This window comes from Petaurus breviceps, unplaced genomic scaffold (genome assembly GCF_028583685.1).
Source record: "Petaurus breviceps papuanus isolate PSGF00001 unplaced genomic scaffold, PetGlider_PUasm1.0 90865, whole genome shotgun sequence".
NCBI classification, from domain to species: Eukaryota; Metazoa; Chordata; class Mammalia; order Diprotodontia; family Petauridae; genus Petaurus; species Petaurus breviceps.
In genome coordinates, this window is record NW_027187367.1 from 918732 (window position 1) to 940242 (window position 21511).

The 21511-nt window shown below is 36.6% G+C and overlaps 2 protein-coding genes across 2 annotated transcripts in view; one reads left to right on the top strand and one right to left on the bottom strand.

Annotated features, from left to right (window-relative positions):
* The window catches only part of NTN1 (netrin 1), a 440610-nt gene that overhangs the window by 249447 nt on the left and 169652 nt on the right, over positions 1-21511 (bottom strand). The window lies entirely within an intron of this gene.
* On the top strand, positions 18723-19210 carry LOC138150244 (small ribosomal subunit protein uS14-like). Its single transcript, XM_069073672.1, has one exon. It carries the CDS (start codon positions 18973-18975, stop codon positions 19141-19143), a length of 171 nt encoding a protein of 56 aa, XP_068929773.1. The 5' UTR covers positions 18723-18972; the 3' UTR covers positions 19144-19210.

Genomic DNA, 21511 nt, shown 5'->3' on the forward strand with positions numbered 1-21511 from the left:
GTTACTGGTATCAAAATGAAAAAAGGTAAATATAGAACCAGTGAAGAATATATAAAAGAAATTATTAATAACTATTTTGCCCAATTATATGTCAATAAAAATGACAATCTAAATGAAAGGGATGAATATTTACAAAAATTGTAAAATGCCCAGATTAAGAGAACAGGAAGTAGAGGGCTTAAATAACTCTGTCTTAAAAAAAGAAATTGAACAAACCCTAAATGAGCTCCGAAAGGGAAAAAAGAAACCCAGAAACAGATGGATTTACAAGTGAATTTTATCAAACATTTAAAGAGAAATTAATACCAATAATAAGTAAACCATTTTTTAAAATAAGAAAAGGGGTCTTGACAAATTTCTTCATGGTACAAATGTGGTCTTGATACTTAAACTAGCAAGGGTCAATACAGAGAAAGAAAAACTTTGTAGAGCAATATCCCTAATGAATACTGATGAAAAATTTTTAAATAAAATATTAGCAAGGGGACTACAGAAACATGTCACAAAGATTACACATACATTATGACCAGCTAAATTTACATCAAGGATGCAAGTTTGGTTCAATATTAGGGAAAAAATAAAGATAATTGACCATATTAATAACAGAAATGAAAATCATAAAATGATCTCAACTGATATAGAAAAGGCTTCTGAGCAGATACAACACCTATACTTGTAAAAATCCTAGAAGGCTTATGAATAAATTAAACTTTCCTCAATGTCATAACTATCTAATACTAACAACTACATTATTTGTAATGGGAATAAGCTAGAGACCTTTCTGGTAAGACTGGAGTAAATTAAGCATATCCCCCTTATCACCATTATTATTTAATATAGTGCTAGAAATGATAGCTATAGCAGCAAGACAAGTAAAAGAAATTGAGATAATAAAAACAGGCAAGGAAGAAAAAATATGATCACTTTCTGCAAATGATGTAATGTTTACTTAGAATACCCTAGAGAATCAAACTAAAAAATGAACTGAAATAATTAACTACTTTTGCAAAGTTATGAGATATAAATAAATACATATAAATGATCAGCATTATATTACCAACAAAATCCAGCAGCAAAGGCTAGAAAAAAAATCTCACTTAATGCTATAAACTACTAATTAATAATAATTAGAGAAAAGAACATTAAAACAACTCTGAGGTACCACCTCACATCCACCAGATTACCAAACTTGAACCCCACTCCCCACCCCCAACCCCCGCAAAAAAAAGGAAAATGACAAATGTTGGAGAAGCTGTGGGAAAACAGGTACATTAGTAGATCTCAGGGTTGCTGTGATGATAACATGAAAATGCATTTAAAGTGCTTTTTAAACCTTAACATGCTACATAAATGTTAGCTATCATCATCACCACCATCATCACTATACTGTTCCTGGAACTGTGAACTAGTTCAACCATTCTGGAAAACTATGTCCAAATATTAACTGTGCATACCCTTTGACCCTGTGATCTATTTTTAGAGCTATACTACAAAGAGATCAAAGAAAGAGAGAAATTATTTGTTTATTTATAGCAACTCTTTTCATGGTAGCAAAGAATTGGAAACTGAGGGGATACCCCATCAACTGGGAAATGGATGAGCAAGTCACAGTATATGAATGTGATAGAATACTATCTTACTGTAAGAAACTGATTAAGGAAATGGTTTCATAAAAATCTGGGAACATTGTATTAACTAACACAAAGTAAAGTGAGCAGAACCAAGAAAACAATTTCTATAGTAACAGTACTATTGTAAAGATAATCAACTTTTAAAGAATTAAAAACTCTGATCAAACCATCAAATCATAACCAATTCACAATTCCAGAGGACTCATTATGATTCACACTTCTCACATTCCAAAAGGTGATGGACTGAGAGAATAGACTGAGAAATCAACATTTTTTGGATATAATCAATGTGGGAATTTGTTTTTCTTAACCCTACACATTTGTAACCAGAGTTTTGTCTAATTTCTTATTTTTTCAATGGGGTGGCAGGGGTGGAGTTTGTGGTGGTTGTGATGATGGCAGCTAAGAGGAAGAAAATGTCAACCTAAAAATAAAATAAAAGTGAATTAAAAAATTTATACATCAAATTATTTGTTGAAATCTCCAGAATCTCATAATCATTTCCATAAAGTTTCTGAGTCACTCTTAAAAACGTCCTAAAAATCTACTAGCCTACAAAGTATAGCATGTACTGCTAAATGCATTACCTAGTTGGTGGTCGAAACACATGACACCTCCACTTGGCCAATGAAATCTTATCAATTACTGTATAATCTTTCTTAGTCTTAGCTACATTTGCCTTGGTTAATTTTTTTTAACCCTTGATTTCCATGACACTATACCTACTACATCTCTTAATTCTTTCCATATTATCTCTGTTGCTGGTCCCTTCACTTCATTAAACATCAATGGACAAATGTTTATTCAATGATTGACAAAGATTGACTAAATGAATCAAGAGCATCCTACAAAATGCTTCTCTAGGCCCTTTACAAATCTTCCCCAAAGAATACTTAGGGGAAGGGGCGGCCAGGTAGCACAGCGAGTAAGAGCACCGGCTCCAGTGTTGAGAAGACCTGGAGATCGAATCCCGGGCTCAGACACTTAGCACCCACCCAGAAACACCTGGCCGTGTAACCTTGAGCAAGTTACTTAACCCCAATTGCTTAGGGGCAGCCAGGTGGCTCAGCGAGTAAGAGCACGGGCTCCAGTGTCGGGATGACCTGGATCAAATCCCGTCTCAGATACTCAGCACCACACCCAGAAATAACTGGCCCCGTGTAACCTTGAGCAAGTTATGTAACCCCGATTGCTTTAAAAAAAAAAAAGAATACTTAGGGGACAGGAAATATGCAGAGACAGAAGTATAATATAATGTGAAGAACGAAGGAGAGATCAGACAAAATGCTCAAAGAATACTGGAGTAAAACTGTGCTAATAGCTGGGGGCATGAAGGAAGGCTTCATGAAATAAGGGACAACTGAACTGATCCTTGAAGGAAAATATGGGGCATAATAGGCAAAGGACAAAAGTCAGCATAAGGCAGGTTTATGAGAATGTAGAATATGGCATATGAAGTTTTGGAACCAGTTAGGCATCCAGGCTGGTTGGAAGAGAATAGGTAATGGGGAACAATGTGAAGAAAGGCTGAAAGAGATTGGTTGGAGTCAGCCTGAAAAGGGCTTTAATGTCCTTGCTAAGAAACTTGTATCTTATATTTTATCAATAAGGAAACAGGGAAACACTGAAAGCAGTTTTTTGTTTTGTTTCAGCAAGGAATGACATAGATGGTTAGATATAATTCTTAAAAAAATTATTTGGCAGTTATGTGAAAGATGGTTTGGGGAGAAGAGGGGCTAGAAGCAAGGAGAAAAAGTCATGCATATGCTGGTAAACTTTTAACATGTGACTCACTGGAAATGAATGTACAGTACACTTCTAAGTTTAATTGGTATTATCCACATCTTCTCCATCACTTTTTTGAGTCTAGAAAACCAACAGAATAATAATCCAAGCCCTGATTTAGAATGTTTTCCAATTTCTAAGATGCAAATGTTCATACTGAATATTTAACAAGCTAGCCAGTATGAGCTGGCTCCAGGATGCCTCCAGAAAAATTCTGACTTCATCTAAGAATGTTCAACAGATCAAGAGTAAGAGCAAAAAAGTTATATGACTGCTCTATATAGAGCAGGTGAGCTAGAGCTAAGGGTTGGTAGGGCATCCACAGTGAAAGGACAAGGGGGCAAGAGATTCAAGAGAGAAGGATGGTTCTTTTCTTAACAAATGAACTATCCTGGGAAAATAGGGAGAGTTAGAGGAACAGGAAGGTGGGGCAAGAATCAAAACTAGTACAAGAGAAGGGGCTATGAGTCTGTACCCTTCCTCATCCACATAACTCAGCTCATGTAGTCACAGGATTTTGTAACAGATGATTAGCTTTAAATGTGGTAACAAGGAGTTAAACTAACTGTAAAACTGTGGATGTGCTTTTATAAAGTGGGAACAAGGCCTTTGAGTAAATCAGGAGGGAATAAAGTGATTGGTTGAATAAACAAATTAGTCTGGAGGTGGGGAGGGGGATTATTTAACTAACTAAGGCCAGCACAGTTGTGGAGGAGACTCTTGTGCTTAAACCAAAGGGCAGCAGGAAGGATGGGGAAGAAGGGGATTTTCTCTCTTCTTTCCCACTTTGGAGATGCTGCTTTAAATTAAAGCTACTTAGAGAGACAGACAGACAGAGAGAGAGAGACAGACAGAGACAGAGAGAGAGATAGAGACAGAGAGAGAGAGGGACAGAGAGACAGTCAGAGAGAGAGAGACAGAGACAGAGAGAGAGGGACAGACAGAGACAGAGAGAGCTTTCACTGGGCACAGAGATAGACATTCCAGACAGGTAGGGATAGAGAGACAATCAGTCACACAAAGGAAGAAACAGCTTCAAGAAGTGTGACTCCTAGCAACAGAGAAGAGAAACAGTTATGGTCAACAGAGGAAAAGATCCTGAAAGCCCAGCCCTGCCCTGTACATCAGTCATTGCATCCACAGGGAATCTTTGAGAGAATGGACTTCTAGGACCTGCATGCCAGAAGTTGTGAATTGTATTTGCTGCCTGTATATCCTATACACTTACCTTGCTACTATTGTTCCCACTTTCCCCACAGACATTATATATATTTGTAGAAGATTTTGCCCTGGATTTTGGGAAGAAATGCTTTTTAGCAATTGTTGTTATTATATAATATCTTTGCATTTCCTTTGTATCTACTGGTAATGACTGTTAATAGGAAGTACATCAGTAGGAATGTAGTCCCACAATAACTGACCCTAGGACCCAAGTGTAGTTGCCCTTCAAGAGACCAATCAAGAAGGTGAGTAAAAGTTAGGAATATATTTAGGGGGAGGGGCTGGAGGGGTGGTGCTGCAATAAGTTTAAGGCAAATGAGGCAGAGAAAGTAATGGTAGATCAGCAGATTATAATCAGATAGAGGAGTTTCAGTGTTCAAGATTGCAGAGATTGAATAATTTTGGGTGATAAGTCTAAGGTAGTTGGCTGAGGGAGCATGAAAATGGAAGCTGAAAAACAGTTCATGGGACTTGAAGAAGATGCTTAACTGGGGGCCAGCATGTTGAAGAGGATATCAAAATGAACTATAAAATCACCAAGTATGGGCGTAAGATATAGGGCAGAAAGGAAGATGCTGAGCTAGATAGTGAAATACTGAGGAAAGAAGGATGACCTGGAAGCTGTTAGAGAACAACAAGAATCTGGACCGGATGATATAAATAGATGAAATGAAATTCAAAGGAAGAGAGAGTAATGTTAGTTCACCACATATGAGGGAGGAAGGAAGGTGGAAAAAGAAGAAGCTAGCATTGGAGGAGATGGCAAGAGATGAGGTGTCTTCTGGCGATAGTTTCCAGTTGGATGGAAAGCTTGGGAGAGGAAGAAATCTAAGATGAATCCAAGTCTGTTAATAATAAAATAGGCATTCCAAAAGCCCCAGTGGAAGTGGAGGGAGAGAAGTTAGGTACTGAGGAAGTAATAAGATTGGGATAGATATGGATGAAATTGCTGAATAAAGGGGGAAAAGGGTTTTCACTTCAGCAAACTATGACTTTGAATGTTAGGGATTAGGGGAAGAAAGGATTGGAATTTGCTAATCAAGACAGAGAACATGTGAAATTATTAGAGCACTCAGCTGAACAGAGAGAAGGTTAGGAGGGTTGAGGGCAGTGTTGGACAGGAAATTTGTGGGTTGGAGTCCACTGTTTAACAGTATCTGGTAAGAGCATGGAATGAAGTAGGCCTCCATGCCTAAGTGAATGGCAGCAGGAGCAAAGTGATGGCAGAAGCACTTGTTCTCTCTACAGCTGATGATGCCCCTTCCCCCCAAGTCAGATGGTGAAGAATGATAGAAAAATCAAGTTCCTTCAGCTGGAAGGCTCTCAGGGATAGCAGCTGGTTTTGAGAAACATAGCACAGAGCAGGAACCATGAATGACAGGGATAAATTAAAATTCTGATACTCTGAGACTGCTTAGATCATAGTACAAAGTAGAAGAATCTAGGTAGATGAGATTGTATTATATAATTTTAAAAAAATTGGGTCTGAGACTCAGTTCTGGCATTTACTAATGACTGGGTGTGCCAGTGATATCACTTGCTTGGGCCCATGTTCCCTAATCTATAAGACGAGGGCAATGGAATTATTGATTTCCAAGACTTCTTCTAGGAGACTGTTCCATTTGAGTAAAATGATCAGAGAAAGTCAGGCTTCTCATGCACCTGTACAAAAACACCAAAAAGAATTATTAAAAAGAGGAACACCTTTAAAACCATACATGAAAATTAAAAAAAAATGTTAAGATGGCAAAACTGAGTTCCAATACAAATAAAAAATATTGTAAAACAACTGCATCAGCTGAAATATTAGAAGTAACATAGATAGACACCACATAAGATATTGGAAAGATTCTCTGATGGACAAATGGAACATTCAAAGGAATCAAGCAAGAAAGAACAATGCTTAAGAAAATGACAAACCTAAATAAAGTCTTACAGAAGGCAAAAAAAAAATCAGATGTAGAAGTTAATTCAGAATTAAGAGACACGGAAAATGATCCAAAGAAATTAATTTTAAAAATTATCAATATAGAGACTACAAATGAGAGCCTAAAAAAATTGATAGTAGCAACAAAACCTGTGATTTACCACAGTGAAAATGGAAGTGTGAATAATGCATAATTAACTGAAAACACAGGCTGAAAAAATTACATTCAAATTATGAGAACATATACAAACCAGAGTGACAGACCTAAAGGAGAGATCACAGTATAATAATCTTAAGATTACCTATGTCCCAAAGAATTTCAAAAGAAAGAAAAATCTGTACACCATACTTCAGGAAAGTTAAGGAAAAATTTCCAGGTGTGATTCAAACAGCGGGCAAAATATATCTAAAATGCACAGAATGCCAGTGATTTAAACTGCTGGTACGTTCGGGTTAAATTCCAAAGCTCCAAAGGAAAAAAAAATAGTACAAGCTGCCATAAGAGTAAGGAAACATTTTTGAAAGCAAATATGATTAGAATCATAGTGGACTTTTCAAGCAGGACAACAGAAATAGACATAATTTTCATTATTATAATTATATTTAATTATAATACACTGTCTAATCATAATAGTACCTGAGATGATCTAAACCTGTGAGGCAAATAGTATGGTTATTATCTCCACTATACAAATAAGTAAACTGAGACAAAAAGAGGTTATTTGATAAAGGTAAAGTCACAAAACTTGTGTTAGAGATAGAATTTAAATCCAGATCTTTCCATTGTACCTCAAAAATCATTTACATGGAATTCTCCTTATTAGAGGAGACTAATTACTCAGTCCTCTAAGCCTGTAAGAGGAACAAAGTTGGTGATCCAATAAGTGATTGCAAATGACATTGGGGTTTAAATATGCATGGAATCACTCTTTACCTTGAAGAAATTTTTTTTTTCAGCAAAAATCTAATAGCCTTATAACAGATTAAAAAAATAGTGGGAGGTATTAATGTCCAAATATGTTTAACAAAAAATAACAAAGATATAACATAACTAAAAACTAAACCCAAAAGAGATACAGAGAGAGAGAACTTACTGAAGCAGAGAATATATTTCCTTTTCCAGTATTACATGCTGAGCCACAAAGAAAAGACACGTAAATACAATGAAGCAAGTCACTCTATCTTTAACATTCTATACGTCCATCTAGGAGACTTATTCTTCCATAACTCTCATCTGGAGTCCCTGAATTTTGTGAAACTTCCCAAACCAACACAAACCCCTAAAGCAAGGGTTCTTAATCTGGGTTCTCCTAGATATCTGTGGATTAATTTCAAGGGGCCCGAGAATTTAGATGGGAAAAACTTAACATCTTCATTTCAATAAAATTGAAATCCAAATCTGTCTTGTCTTTTCTATAGCAACTGAAATATATGAACCAAGTACAGCCCAATTCAAATCACTATTTCCAGGTGTGATTCTGAAATCATTCACAATGGGTACAAATTAAACATACCCATGTTCAGTCTGTCCCATCTAAAATCAGCACACAACCTATAGAACATCTCATTTGCTTAAGTTCATCTAGTAATCTGCCTACTAACAAATGTATACCAGTAGATGATTACAATTCCCAGATCGATGCAGAGCTACTGATCCTTATAGTTTGTTCTTATACCAAAGAGTGACCTGTATACACAAGCTGTGTAGATAAGCAGTAATAGGAAGAAATTAAGGAGCTAAAGTGCCTAAAATTTAAAGCAATTTTTGAAAAAGCAAACAGGAATAAGTATTTCTAGAAATTTATCTGCATTAAGTTAGTTATTAGTTGCTTTAGAGGCAATTAGGATAATGGGGTCAAGATACCTGGATTCAAATATTTTTCTGCAATTAACTAACCATGAAACTTCGAGAAAGTAACTCAATTTCTGTAAGTTTTGGTATCTTCATCTACAAGAGAAAATAAAATTCTTCTACCCACCTCAGAGTTGCTATGAAATGAAACACTTTGTTAACCTTAAAGGACTATTTTTTTAAAAAGCCAATCATTATTATTATTATTATTAGCTCTGTTCAATCAAACAACCTAAGAAGTTATGGGCATAATTCAATGAAAAATTATATACTGAACACTAATGTAAGGCTCTTGCCCTGGAAAAGCTAAAAGATATAAAAAGCTGTTCAAGACAAGAACAGATGATAATGTCACAAGGCAGTGCATAAGAGATATGTTATGTTCATTAAGTTCCATTAATTAGCAGAGTGACCTTAGGCAAGTCACCAAATATCTCTGGGCTTCCATTTTTTATCTATTAAATAAAAGGTTTAGGGGGCAGAGCTAAAATGGTGGAGTAGAAACAGGACTTCCGCACAGCTCCTGCTACCACTCCCACCTCCTCCAATTCATGTAAAAAATGCCTCTAAACAAACTTTGGAGCTACAGAACCCACAAAATGATAGATAGAAGTTAACCTCCTGCTGAAGACAGTCTGGCAGGCTGGCAGGAAGGGGCCAGCGCAGCGTTCTGGGAGCCTAGTGCAGCCCGGCGGTGAGCCTGAGATTTTAGCTTCAGGGCGGCCACAACCAGCCGCTGGCTGGAGGGACTTCAGATCACCAGCTGTGGCGGGTTCCAGAATTATCAACGTGAGAGGTCAGTATAGACTTTGAGGGAACAGGGAGTTCAGGAGTGCAGTCCAGCCTTTGCTCCCACAGCGAGAAGTGGCTGAGGCTCCACAGCTGTGCAGCTGCCACGTCCTAGATGCCTCAGAGCCCCAGGCCTGCACACTGTAGGGGGACCAAGCAACCAGTCTGAGGGGTAATCACTCTTGCTTAAACCTGCTTGGATCTGGATCACTGTCTACTGTGGAGGTCCTGGGGTGCATGACCAATTTGCCAGAGCGTGGGCAGGCTTCAGAGAGGGCAGCCAACTAATAGCTACAGGAGCTGTGAAAAGCCCAGGAATTGGGACAAAGCTCCCCTTTCTGGTAGCAGAGTTCTACTGTGGCAAAAAGCTCAAAAGTCAAGTAATTGAGTGGCAACATGAGCAAGCAAAGGAAGCAAAGCAAGCAGAGCAATCCGACTTTACACTCCTATTTTGGGGACAAAAAGGATCAAAGCATGGAACAGGAGGAAGACAAGGAAGTCAGAACTCTTGCACCAAAAGCTTCCAACAAAAATACGACCTGGTTACAGGCCATAGAGGAGTTTAAGAAGGATTTTGAAAACCAAGTAAGAGAAGTAGAGGCAAAATTGGAAAGAGAAATGAGAATGATGCAAGAAAATTATGAAATGAGAGTCAACAGCCTGATTGAAGAAAATAACACCTTAAAAAAAATAGGCTAACTCAAATGGCAAAAGAGGCTCAAAAAGCCAACGAGAAGAAGAATGCCTTAAAAAGTCAAATTTGCCAGATGGAAAAAGAATCTCAAAAGCTCACTGAAGAGAATAATTGCTTCAGAATTAGATTGGAGCAAATGGAAGCCAATGACTTTATGAGAATTCAAGATACTATTAAACAGATTCAAACAAATAAAAAAATAGAAGGAAATGTGAGATATCTCACTGGAAAAACCACTGACCTGGAAAATAGATCCAAGAGAGATAATTTAAAAATTATTGGACTACCTGAAAGCCATGATCAAAAAAAGAACCTAGAAATCATCTTTCAAGATATTCTCAAGGAAAATTGCACTGATGTTTTTAGAACCAGAGGGAAAAATAGAGTTTGAAAGAATTCACCAATCACCTCCTGAAAAAGATCACCAAAAGAAAACTCCTAGGAATATTATAGCCAGGTTCCAGAGTTCCCAGATCAAGGAGAAAATATACAAGCAGCCAGGAAGAAACAATTTGAATATTGTGGAAACACAATCAGGATAACACAGGATCTGGCAGTTTCTACACTGAGGGACTGAAGGGCTTGGAATATGATATTCCGGAGGTCAAAGGAGCTGGGATTCAAACCAAGAATCACCTACCCAGCAAAACTGAGTATCATGTTTCAGGGGAAAATATGGTCATTCAATGGAACAGAGGCCTTTCAAGCACTTTTTTTTTGCTTTTTGGAGGGCAATTGGGGTTAAGAGACTTGCTCAAAGTCACATGGCTAGTAAGTGTGTTAAGTGTCTGAGGCTGGATTTGAACTCAGGCCCTCCTGACTCCAGGGCCAGTGCTCTATTCACAGTGCCACCTAGCCGCCCCTCAATTTTCAAGCATTCTTGATGCAAAAAACAGAGTTGAATAGAAAATTTGACATTCAGATACAAGAAGCAAGAGAAGCATGAGAAGGTAAACAGGGAAAAGAAATCATAAGGAACTTATCAAAGTGGAACTATTTATATTCCTACATGGAAAAACAATCATTGTAACTTATGAAACTGTTCTCAGTATGAGAATAGTTGAAGGAAATATAAACATATACATATATGTATACATACATATATGTCTATATAGGAGATGTATATGGGAGTATGAATACATATGGGAGTGTGTGCATATATGTATATAGGTATACATAGACAGAGGGCACAGGACCAAAGGAAGTGGTGGTACTTAAAAGGTGAAGTTAAGAGGTGAGAGAGGAATATAATGAGAGGAGATGGGGAGAGACAGAATGGGTTAAATTATCTCATACAGAAGAGGCAAGGGAAAACTTACATGGAGGGGAAGAATAGGAAGGCAAAAAGGGAATGAGTCAACCTTATTCTCATTGAATTTGGCTTAGGAAGGGAATGACATACACACTAAATAGGGTATCTCACCCTATAGGAGAGTAGAGGGGAAGGAGATGAGAGGGGGGATGATGGAAGGGAGGGCAGGCTGGGGGGGAGGGAAGTTGGAAGCACACACTTTTGAAAAGGATCAGGATCAAAGTAGAGAATAGAACAAGTGGGGGTGGGATAGGATGGAGGGAAATATAGTCAGTCTTTCACAATATATCCACTATGGAAATGTTTTGCATAGCTACACATGTATAACCTATACTGAATTGCTTATTTTCCCAGTAAGGGTGGGTGACGAGGGAGGAAGGGAGAGAATCTGGAATTCAAATTTTTAAAATCAAATATTTAAAATATTTATATATAATTATTATTCTACATGTAACTGGGAAATAAGATATACAGGTACTGGGCCATAGAGATCCACCATGCCCTACTGGAAAGTCGGAGGGAGTATGGGGGAAGATTATGAGAGAGACCAAATTGGGGGAGGGGATATTCAGTGGGATCACTGTTTTGGGGTGATAGGTAGGGGAAAAATGGGGAGAAAATTTGTAACTCAAAATCTTGTGGAAATTAATGATTTAAACTAAAAATAAAAATAAAATTTAACTTAAAAAATAAAGAAGACAACTGCAAAAGGCTCATGATGGAAAGAGATATCCACATCCAGAGAAAGAACTACGGAGTCTGAATGCAAATTGAAGCAAACTATTTGCTCTCTCTTTTGTGTTTTGATTTGTTTTGTTCCTTCTTTTTTGTTGTTCACCCCATTGGTTATAATTCTTCTTTACAACTTGACTAATGTTTAATGTGAAGGTATTTCTAGAACCTATATTGGATTGCATGTTGCCATGGGGGTAAGGGGGAGGAGAGGAAGGGGGAGAAAATTTGGAACTCAAGGGATTGTGGAACTGAATGTTGTAAATTAAATGTAAATAAATAAATTTGAAAATAAAAAAATCTACCTTTAATGTTAAATAAATAAAAGGTTTAGATTTGACAATATCTAAATCTGCTCCATCTCTAGAATTCTATGATTAATTCAATTCTATTAAAAACACTTATTAGACACATGTGTGAAGCACTATGCTAAGGAGAAGGATAGATATAGAGTTTCTGATAGGGACATTGTCTCTGCTATCATGGAGTTTTACAGGCAATTGAAGGAATATAAAACAGCCACAGTATTTGTGATAACTATCTCAGATTCTCTACAGGTGCCAAACTGATATTACTAAGGTACAAGTCTGTCATCATCCTACTCAAGAAGCTCAGTGACTTTGTACACATTGTCTCTCATTGCTGTATAATGTCTCCTTTCTCAACTTTACAGAATTCCCAGTTTACTTCAAACCTCAATTTAAATGCCATCCCTTAGATGTATAACCCATTCTGACTCCTCTGATTGCTGGAACTATCCCCGCCCCCCACTGCAATGACTTTATATTTATTTTATATATTTTGTATTAACTTATGTGTCCATCTTGTCTTCCCCATTAGAATGTAAAGGAGGCAGTGACATTTTCATTTTTGTCTTTGTAACACTACCTGCCTAACACTGGGTCTTTAAAACACAAATGCTTCTTGAATGAACCAATGATCCAATGAAAATTCAGTGTTTTTTGGGTCTGATGAAGGCATGTTTATCACCCAGTGGAGCTTGGGAAGGGATTACAAGATGAGTGTAACTCAACAGACAGAGGAAGATATATCATGCACAGGAAAAATCACAAGAAAAGGCTCGATCAGGAGACAGTGACACTTTCATTAAAGTACAGTATGTGTGGTGAGGAGTGGTGTGAGATCAAGTTGAAAGGGTAAGTTGAAGCCAATCTGGTGAGACAGCCTTAAATACTGGGTAAATAAATCAGAAATGTCCAGTAGTAAAAACTAAATTTTTTTTAAAAGACTAAAATAATTTTAAAATCATTAGCTATTATGCTAACAGGAGAGAAAAATCACATTCCTAAAAGAAATCAACAAGTTGAATTCACAACAGAAAGAAAAGAGAATTATCAGAAACAACATATACCAGCAAAACTGATAATTCAAAGTTGATGATTATCTAAAACCCACAAAATACCCAAATTACAATGCAAGAAATAAAGATGTTAAACAAAGTAACCCCAGAAGAAAAAAAAAATTAAGCAAAGCATAGAATCTCCTGGGGCAGGAGAGGGGCCCTACAGATAGATTTACAAGTGAATTCTATAAAAAAGCAATTAATGTATATACTACAAAAATTATTCTCAAGGATAGCAGCAGAAGGGGCGGCTAGGTGGCACAGTGAATAGAGTACTGGCTGGAGTCAGGAGGACTTGAGTTCAAATCTGGCCTCAGACACTTAACACAAAAAAACTAGCTGCATGACCTTGGGCAAGTCACTTAACCCCAATTGCCCTACCTTTCCCCCTCCAAAAAGAAAAAAAAAAAGAATAGCAGTAGAAGGTCTCCTATCAAACCCTTTGTATGAGAAAAATATGTTACTGATACCCAAACCAGAGAGTGACCAAGAAGAGAAAAAAGTATAGACTAATTTCACAAATGAATACAAAAATTTTAAATAATCCGTTACAAGGAGACTTATATAGACAACATATACAGAAAGTAATCCACTATGATCAAATTGGATTCATATGAAAGATGCAAAGATTTTTCAATAGTAGCAAAAATTAGCTTAATTAACTATATAAGCAAAACCACCATATTTTAATATCTTTAAGAGAAAGCTTTTAACAAAATACAGCTCTTATTTAAGCTAGAAACTAAAAACTATAGGCATGGAAAGGCCATTTTTAATATTATCAAAAGTATATCTCTAAAATCAAAATTATTTTACATTATTAGCAAGGGATAAAGACCAGAAATTTTTCTAGTACAAAAGGGTAAATCAAGGATATCTCTTTTTTCCATTATTATTTGACATACTTTTAGAAATGTTATCTATAGTTATAAAGAGAACAGAATTAAATATAGAAACATCAGCGAAAAGAGCATAAAATTATACCTATTTGCAGATGACATGATGATATAACTTAATTTCTTCTTAGATTAATGATTCCCTGATTCCTTTATTGAGATGGTTAAGAGCTTCCATAAGGCAGCAAAATACAAAATAAATCTACAAAAATCTTTAGCAACCCTATATAGTACTAACAAAAAAGGGGAAGAAACAATAAGAAGGAAAATCAAATTTAAATTCTCTACAAAATGAGTAAAATGTATGGGATTTAACCTATCAAAAATATGTAAGCTTTACATAAATCCAATTATGAAATATTCTTTATAGAAATGAAAGAAGACAATTGGAGAAGTTAATCTACATGGTTAGAATGTGCCAATAAAAATGATGCCATCTAAATTAATTTATGGATTCAATAATGTAACAATCAAATTGCTGAGGAGATATTTTAATATGACTAGACAAAACAATAACAAAATTCATATGGAGGAACAAAAGATCTGCAGTAGAAATGTCAGGGCAAATAATGAAAAACAGTAAGAATAAAGGGGTTATTGCTTCACTAAACCTCAAATTATATTTTAAAGCAATAATCCAATTATTTTATATTAGTTAAAACATAGAAAAGTAGATCAGTAGAATAGACTAAGATAATAAGAAACAGAAATAAGAGAATATAAGCATCTGGTGTTTGATAAGCCCAAGTACACAAATTACTCAGGGAAAAAGCTTCCTATTTAACAAAAACTGCTAGAGGGAACTTTGGCAGAAATTAAGTTTGAGCCAATATCTTAAACCATATATGTTATGTTTTTTCAAATGGATATGCAACACAGACTATAAAAGGTCACATAATAAAAAGAGACAACAGGAGGAAATACTTTTCACAACTGTGACTAAGGGAAGCATTTGTAATCAAACAAGTGATAAAGGAATGATAAAAACCTGATGGGCAATTTTCATTACATAACACGAAAAGGCTTTTGTACAAACAAAATCAGTGTACATGAAGAAAATTAAGTGGGAAAAACATTTGCATCAAATATAAGATCACAGATTTAGATCTGTAAAGAAGCTCTGATATCATCCCACCCAAATTCTCCTTTTTTTGCAGCTGAGGAAACTGAAGTCCAGGACAGATTTACCCAAGGTCACACAGAAATTAAGTGGCAGAGCCAGAATTTGAACTTAGATCCTCAACTACAAAGTCAATGCACTTTTCACCGTGTCAAAATGTCTCTTCAGTATCCAAAATACAAGGGAACTGACACAAATATGGAACAAGATCACTACCCCAACATACAAATAAATTTCATATCAAATGACATGAGCAAAATGTTTTCCAAAAAGCAATTGTAAACTATAAAGAACCTATGAAAACATACTCCAAATCCCAAACAATTCAGAGATTTCACTTCTTATCTTGTAAACTAGCAAAAATTTAAAAATGGCAAAGGCCAACATTGGGGAGACTGAAGAAAGACAAAATTCCTGATACGCTGTGAGCAGAGCTGTGAACTGGCTCAACCACTCTGGATAATAATTTCAGATTACTTAAGGAAAGTGTCTAAGCAGTTCATACCCTGTGTCTGCAATTCCATTACTGGGCATATACCCCTGAGTAGTTAAAAAAGCGATACAAAAATCCAATATCTAGAAAAAATTATTAGTAGTACCTTTGGCGGTTGCAATTAAAACAATTAGGTGTTCATTAACTGGGGAATGCTAAAAAAAAATGTGGTATATGAATGTAATAGAATATTAATATGCAGTACAAAAAGATGAATAAGAGGAACTCAGAGAAACACAGGAAGATAAGCATAAAGTAAGCAGACCCAAAAGAACAATATTCACAAGGACTACCACAATATAAATGAGATCCCCTGAAAGAAACTGAAATTCCAACTTGAAAGACTATTGATAATCCTAGACAACAGGTGGTAAAAGTGAGTCTCTCCTTTTTACAACAGAATAAGATGTTACTGTCAGACATGGTCACTGTATCGGATATTTTTGCTTAATTGTTTTTCTTGGTTACAAGACAAGGGTTGAATCTAGAGAGGGGGGGACACTTCTGAAATTATTCTTACACATAAAAAATAGGAGATATGATTTAAAAAAATATTTTTTGCTTTTTTTCTGGGAGGGCAACTGGGGTTAAGTGACTTGCCCAAGATCACACGGCTAGTTTGTTTGTGTGTGTGTGTGTGTGTGTTAAGTGCCTGAGGCTAGATCCGAACCCAGGTCCTCCTGACTCCAGGGCCAGCACTCTATTCACTGCGCCACCTAGCAACCCCTAAAAATTTTTTGAGAAGAGAAAGACAGTACAGACCTGTTTCCCTTCTTAGGAAAAAAAAGAAAACAAAATAAAAGGTAAAGTATGCTGAAGGAAAAAATGATTTAGAAGTCATATTTTTAGATTTTATTCTTGCTGACAAGAGTAAGCAATTATAGAACTCTAACATGAAAAAAAAAAAACCCTAAAAATCTCCTGAGACATATCCATGAGTTGGTAAAGCAGTGGACAGAGAGCTAAACATAAGAATTAGGAAGACCTGAGTCAAAATCTGGCTTCAGATGCTTATTAGCTATATAACCCTAGGCAAATCACTTCTTTCTGCTTTAGTTTCCACAGCTGTAACATGAAGATAATAACTGTACCTACTTCCTAGGGTTGTGATGAGGATCAAATTAGATAACATTTGAAAAAGCTTAGCACAATGCCTAGAACTACTTATTTACTTTTTAGTCATGTCTGATTCTCTACGACCTCTTTCAGGGTTTTCTTGGAGAAGATACTGGAGTGGTTTGCCATTTCCTTTTCCATCTCATTTTACAGATGAGAAGACTGAGGCAAACATGTAATTTGCCCAGGGTCACATTAACTGAAGCCACATTTGAACTCATGTCTTCCTAATTCCAGGCCAGGCACTATATCCACTGTACCACCTAGCTTTCCACAGTAGGCACTATATAAAAGGGAATTTCTATTATTACTTAAGAATCTCTGTTGGCATCATTTAGAATCTTAAGGTACTCTAATTGGACAGAGTGTCCTTGGAGAGGCAAATAACAGAGCTGGAAGAGTTGGTTTTATACAAATTTAATCAATGTAAATTAATTGCCATAATGAAGAGATCAAAAGATCCTAAAATCCATCTTAATCAGCAGACACTTCAACCTATTTGCCAAAGAGAAAGATATGTCAGCTAAGAAAAACACTGGTTTAAATATAAAATTGTTTATAAAATTCATAGAGAAGGATGGTGGAAGATTGAGCTATAAAGCTTCATAAAACAGAAACAGTGGAGTGTAAACCCAAGAAAAACTTGGCAAGAGCCTCAAAAAAAAAAGGTTACCCTAAGTTATTAAGGACAAAACTGGGAAAAGGACAGAGATTAAAGATGTCAAATACCTACAAAGATATTTTAAACAAACTTTCAGTGATCAGAGTGCCTAGTATATAGTAAGTGCTTAATAAATGTTTATTGGTTGATTATATACAAAGAAGGTCTGGGCTGTAGATGAAACAATTTTGAGCACATTGAGAGCTAGATTCTTAATGTAAATGGAGGAGTGCATGACACCAAAAGCATGGAAAAAATCTCAGATTTTATTATTACTCCCCAAAAGACAAAGTGAACATCAATAATGACCTACCTATAGGTCTAGGTGGGAATTAGCATTAAATTTTCAGAAGAGTCTAATACACAAATCAAGGGCATCCAGATAACAGCATTAGAGTGGAACAGGAGGGCTTCCACAAGTAATATTCCACAATACACAGTATCTTTAGCAACACAAACGACTCAAATATAAAGGAAATATAAGATCATACAATGCTAATTATTTGTTGAGCACAAAAAGCATTTAAATTGGTAAAAACTAAACTCTATTTTAAAGGCTTTTCTCTAAAGATGTGTCTCCTGTGCATGTCAAAATTATGCAGAATTCCTTTAAAGATGATAATAGAGATAACCTTGTTCCATAACCTTGTGATAATGAATTTCAAATGAGGCACAGAGCAGGGATGTGCACTTTTTGTGCAGCCTTTGAGGCTGAGATGCAACAGAGTAGGGATTGATTATCTGCCACTCATGCTAAATTTGGCCTGACAATTAACAACAAGAAAGCAAAGGTTCTCCACCAGCCAGCACCACATCATCCATACATGGAAACATCAGTTACAGCAAATGGAAAAATGTTGAATGCTGTGCTTAAGTTCACTTAACATGGTAGGATACTTTCCAGGGATATACAGACAGATGGTGAAGTTGGTTCATGTATTGCTAGAGCAAGTTCAGTGTTTGGGAGGCTGCAGAGGAAACTGTGGGAGAGAAGTAGTAGATTGCCTATCAAGCTTATACCTATAAAACCTGGAGAGTGTATCAGTGCCATGCTAGGAAACAGAATCACTTCTGTTTGAATTGTCTTAGGAAGATTCTGAAGATCACCTGGCAAGATAAAGTACAAGACACTAAAGTCCTTTCTTGAGATGAACTGCCAAGCATTCAAACTCTACTACAGGAAGTACAACTCCAATGGGCTGGTCACATTGTTTGAGAGTCAAATATACATTTGCCTATATGACTATTTTGTAGAAAACTCACTAACACAAGGCAATTGCTCTTATGGAGGTCAAAAGAAGCAATACAGGAACCTGGGTTTGAAGAGCACATGCATGGACCGTTTTCTTCCTTTTGTTTCTGGACTTTGTAAGTGGCGCAATGGGTCACCAGCAGCTCTATTGGAGCCATCCTCGCAAATTCGGCCAGGGGTCTCGGTCGTGCCACGTCTGTTCAAACTGGCATGGCCTGACACGCAAGTACGGCCTTAACATGTGCTGCCAGTGCTTCCGGCAGTATGCAAAAGGCATTGGCTTCATCAAGTTGGACTAAGTTATATTTATGGATCTTGCTTCAGTGATTACACTGACCATCAGTGACTACCATTTTACTGGATTCTGTAAAAGTCCAGAACATTGCAGAGACTCTTGAATAAGACCCATTTAGCCTATCTACCCTGTAAAAATCAAATGGATGAAGAACACCTACACACATACACACACACACACACACACACACACACACACACACAGAGTAAATGGACATTAAGTTGAGCGCATAGTTGAACTAGCAGAAAAGACTGAACTGGATGGCCTTCAGGAAACTGAAAAGTTTTTATAATCACCCAAAATTTCTCCCTGGAACAAAGGCCAATCTTTTAAATTAATATTAAATTAATATATTAAGTATTAATTATAATTTATATAATTATACATCAATTAATTTAATAATATTAAATAATAATTATTTTGCTATTGTTGAATGGGGCCCCAAGACATAGAACACTAGTTTCCAATGCCCTAAAAATAAGTATCACCCAGAAGGTCATCAAAATATATCTGGTGGGTATGAGACAGCTAAAATACCTGAAGGTGAAACAGCAGCATCAAAGAAATATATGAGCAAAAAAGAACAGGAGAAAGTCACAGGGCAAGAGTGAGATGTACGGCCCCACTGTGGCAAACATATGGGAATATGTGAACAGAGGCACAGATGTTATGAGGATCAAGTGAGATATCTGTAAAGTGCTTACCAAAGTAGCAGTACATAGTAGGTGTAATATAAATGTTAACCTTATTATTATTATAAATAATAATATAAATATTATAACAATACAAATGTTAACCATATTATTATAAATAATATATCATAAATATATAATTTATATAAGTTTATATATATATAAATAAAATCATAGCTAGAAGGTACCTTAAAATATAGCTAGCCTAACCCCATTCTCCAGATGAGGAAATTGAGGCCCATGTTAAGACAGGTAATAAATGAAGCAGGATCCCATACTTCATAGTTATAGTATTAATATAGCACTTATTGGGGGAAGCTAGGTGGCACAGTGAATAGATTACCAGCCCTGAAGTCAGGAGGACCTGAGTTAAATCCTGCCTCTAACACACATTGGCTACGTGACATTAGGCTATTCACATAAGCTCTCAAAACTCCTGGAAACTTGCCTAAGACTAGAAATTGCAGAGACTGCCAATCTGCACTGGTAGAAGGCATTTGCTCATCCACAAGTTCCCTATACAAAGTAAATCATCAGGTCCAATCCTTAACCTCATCTCTAGAAGCTCCTAAATCAAACCACAGTGAAATCCAATCAGCCAAATGCTAATTCTTCTGTTGGAGAAATCTAAGTGTTCGTGAGAAGAAGAAAAAAGTCTTACAATGAGCCAGATAGGCTGGCCCATCAAGCAGCTGGTAAAAAACAACATTTGAATGATGTAAGTGGAAATGAATCAGAAGTGTATGACTCTAAGTCACAGTAAGCCACTGAGGCTCTTGAAAATCAAAGAGAATACAGATTTAGGGAGAAAGCTTTAAAGGACTCATTCAAGTCACCACTATTAGGGTAACAACCACTGGCAAACATTCTTACCAACAAATTCATGTAGAATGCCAGAAGACTCCACCCTAGACCCCAAGCATTCAGCAGTACTGAACTCCAAATAGAGCTAGTGTACCCCAGTCACAGGAACAGTCATAGAAGAAGAATGGAAGGATATTGAGCTGCTTGCTGCACACAGACAAGAGAAGACCAAAGGTACCTGAGTTAGCTGTCTGATATGAAGAATACAAGAGAAAACAGAAGTATCTTGACCATGAACTACTCTTTGTGGGACATAGCTACCAAGCGGAATAAAACTGGGAGACGTCTTGATGAGCTCAGGTTCGGAGGGCTGCCTAAAAATTTCTGGACAGCACCATCTTATGATCTCTCCTTGATGCAGCCACTTAAGGTTTAAAAAGCATTAGATTTCTCCTATAAGAAGTGTAGCCCCTGTGGCTCTCATTTTCTCCCATCCTGTCTGGGTTCTCTAATAGTGTTTCTTTCCTTCTCCTTCCTCCAAACGTCCATTATATACAGTAGGGTAAATACTTAACCGTATGTAGCTATGGTGTGAGAGAATTCTGGGTGTTAATAATAGCCAGTAACTTATGGGTGCAGGTCAAGTTTCTCTTTCCCAGCTAGCCAATTAGTGACTTCTAGGCATAACTGGTCCTAGCTCCCTTTTAGTTCCTAGATGTTTCCCTAGGCCTTGATCCATGGAGTTACAGCTATTTTTGACCAATGCTCCTGGCTTCTACCCACTAGCCTCAAGATCAAGCTAGAAGTATTTAGCTTCTACTTTCATTTCCAAAAGAAGAAAGCATTTCCCTACTTTCTCCCTATGGTACATGCTCC